Below are 2902 nucleotides of genomic sequence, written 5' to 3'. Positions count from 1 at the left end.
TGTGTACAAAGAACCATTATTTGACCGTTACACAAAGTTATCTGCGGAAGTTTTTTCTAAGATAAAAATGGCTGCCAGATGTCAAAGAATTTGTTTACAGATCCCCTAACAGTATATCTAATCTTCTCTAAATGAATGTAAGACATAACTTCTCTTAACCAATGACCATATACTGAAGGATGTGGATCCTTCCAACGTAGAAGAATAAGTCTTCTAGCCAGTAGAGAGCAGAAAGCTAACACTGCCCTCTGATGTTCACTGAGGGAAGCTTCTGCTGGAGCCACCCCAAAAAGTGAAATGAGTGGTGATGGATGAACAGTTCGTCCAAATAGTCCTTCATTATAGTTTTTTTTAAGACAAAGCTAATTGAAAGGGGCGCTGAGCAGGGTTACAACCAGGGATTACAAATACTTACTTTTTTTCTTCTGCAGTTTAACGCCCCCTCCAGCAGATGGTGCTCTAGGCGACCGCCTAGTTTGCCTATGCCAAAAGCCGGCTCTGTATTTAATATGCCATTGTAGCAGACTGTGCAAGACTAACTTAATTTAAGTTTAATTAAAACAGGGTCATTTCAGGTGGAGAAAAGACTTAAATTTCCACATAAACATGAAACGTAAGGGTGATATTTTGTTTGAAAGGCTGAATCGTTAAGTTAGAATGAGTTGATTTCAACCGCAGGAAAAAAAGTCTTTAAAAGACAAACAGTGGGTCTGATACCTTGATGTTCTTGGTTGCCTCGAAGCCATCCAGCTGATTGAGCAGCTCCAACATCGTCCTCTGCACCTCACTGTCCCCACCTGAGCCGCCCTCAAGACGAGAGGAGCCGATGGAGTCGATCTCGTCCATGAAAATGATGGAGGGAGCGTGTTCTCTTGCCATGACGAACAACTCTCGCACCATACGGGCACCTGGGGTTAGAAAACGTGTGTTTAAAAAATAATGAAGTTTTAAAGACGAACATGAATAAAAGTATCAAGAAGAAACAAGAGCTCACCCTCTCCAATAAATTTCTGAACCAGTTCGGAACCAGACACTCTGATGAAGGTACAGTCGGTGTGGTGGGCCACAGCTCTGGCCAGCAGGGTCTTCCCCGTACCTGGAGGCCCATACAGCAGCACACCCTGCGAGATGAGCAAAACAGAACCATTATGTAGCGGAATATTTAGGAATTAAGGTAATCTGAGTTTTAGAACACKTATGTGCTGATTTTAGTTTGTTGTGAACAAATCAGTTGCAGTCTAATTATGACTTCAACAAAAACCTTTACTCCTTCAATTCATATTAAAAAAAACATTTTGGCTTTTACGCCTCTGTCACCTGCCTTGACAGTCTCTCACCTTCGGCTGTGCAATTCCCAAAGCTTCAAACAGCTCGGGGTGCTTGACAGGCAGCTCGATGACTTCTTTGATCTCCTTGATTTGCTTATCCAGGCCACCGATCATTTCATAGGTGGAGTCCGGTACCTTCTCCACCATCATTAGTGACACCAGAGGGTCCACTTTGTTGGGCAGGATCTTGTGCAGGGTGTAGCTGTCGTTTCGCAAAGCCACTCGGCAATTAGGAGTCACCTGATGTGAATGTTGCACAGGCATTTAATGAAAACTGTAAACACAGCTTAAAGTTTCCTGCTTCAAATCATTATTAARCAATACCTACATCGTTAATGTCAATGTTCTTGTCCACATCCACAACAAACTTTCCTTCTGGATGCACCTGAGTTGATCAGAAAACAAGTTCATCCAAACTGCCTGACATGAACTCAAACTGAAGCTGCGTGAACACAACACACCTTGACCAGCACTTTCTTCTTGTCCATAACCCTGACCACTTCGCCCACATAGGATCCCTGCTCCTGCAGCAGCTGCAGCTCCTCACGAAGGAGGCGCACTGAGACACAAAACCAAGGACAATGTTTTACTACTTATGGGAAAATGTTTCTCTACCAGCTTTTTGAACAGAATGAAAAAAAATGTGGCAATAACATAGCTATTAGAATGAAAACATACCTTTGGCATTTAGTTCATTCCTTTGTGCCTGCAGACGTCTGAGATTCTGACTCTTTTCATTCACCGTCAACTGTTAAAAAATAGAAATAACGAGTTGATGTAATGTACGCGGAAAATATGTAACTCCAGACATGATGCATCCTCTCTCACCTGCAACTCTTCTATCTTTGACARGTAGTACTGTCGAAGACCCGTGCCACCTTTACTCTCCCCCACGTCCATCTGTTGAAGACAAGTTCATTTTAATGGGACATTTATTAAATCATATATCCACTACAGCCATGAGCTAAAGCACCAACCCATTATCAATGACTGATAGTTTTTGTCTTTAAGGAGTTGCGCATGTGTGAACATAATTCCCTTACTTTCTCTCTCCAACATGAAATTGTTTCATTTCTTTCTTTTAATCTCATATTGTTACATTAGTTGTACATGTTGGATATTGAAAATTTTGATCCAAATATGTTCGAATTGAGGTTTTCTGTAATAAATTTAAATCACTTTTTAACCCTCCTGTTATGTGTGTTTCTGAGGAACAGCATTATTGTTCCTGTGTCAGTTTGTCCTGGAGAATGTTAAATCGTGCAGTTATGTCAGAAACCAAAAATCACCCAAAACATTGTTGTGTCTGATTATTGACTTCATTACTGACCATTTCAATCAATATTTGTGTGTTGATGTTTATTAGATTTCTCACAGATAAAGGATCAATAAGGACAATTCACTACTTTTTCACAAAAAAATGCACATAACATTTTTTTATATCGTGTCCTGATGCATCTCAGTAATCCAGGTAAAAATCAGCACAAACAGAGCAATGTTGTATATGCTGTTAAGTGCCAGGAGGACTGCGACCAGTTATACATCGGGGAAACAAAGCAGCCACTGTTCAAAAG

The 2902-nt window shown here is 40.8% G+C and overlaps 1 protein-coding gene across 1 annotated transcript in view; it reads right to left on the bottom strand.

Moving 5' to 3' along the window:
* The window catches only part of psmc5 (proteasome 26S subunit, ATPase 5), a 6080-nt gene that overhangs the window by 1307 nt on the left and 1871 nt on the right, over positions 1–2902 (bottom strand). Inside the window, exons 2-8 of the mRNA XM_014013944.1 lie at positions 2157–2228; positions 2007–2076; positions 1790–1887; positions 1657–1713; positions 1338–1568; positions 995–1121; positions 718–908 (exon numbers count right to left, since the gene is read on the bottom strand). Coding sequence (XP_013869398.1) covers positions 718–908; positions 995–1121; positions 1338–1568; positions 1657–1713; positions 1790–1887; positions 2007–2076; positions 2157–2228 — 846 coding nt within the window. The remainder of the gene's footprint in view (positions 1–717; positions 909–994; positions 1122–1337; positions 1569–1656; positions 1714–1789; positions 1888–2006; positions 2077–2156; positions 2229–2902) is intronic.

The sequence above is a fragment of the Austrofundulus limnaeus genome, unplaced genomic scaffold (genome assembly GCF_001266775.1).
Source record: "Austrofundulus limnaeus strain Quisiro unplaced genomic scaffold, Austrofundulus_limnaeus-1.0 Scaffold108, whole genome shotgun sequence".
Lineage (NCBI taxonomy): Eukaryota > Metazoa > Chordata > Actinopteri > Cyprinodontiformes > Rivulidae > Austrofundulus > Austrofundulus limnaeus.
The sequence above is the reverse complement of the archived record's forward strand: the minus strand, read 5'-3'. Positions and strand labels throughout refer to the sequence as shown.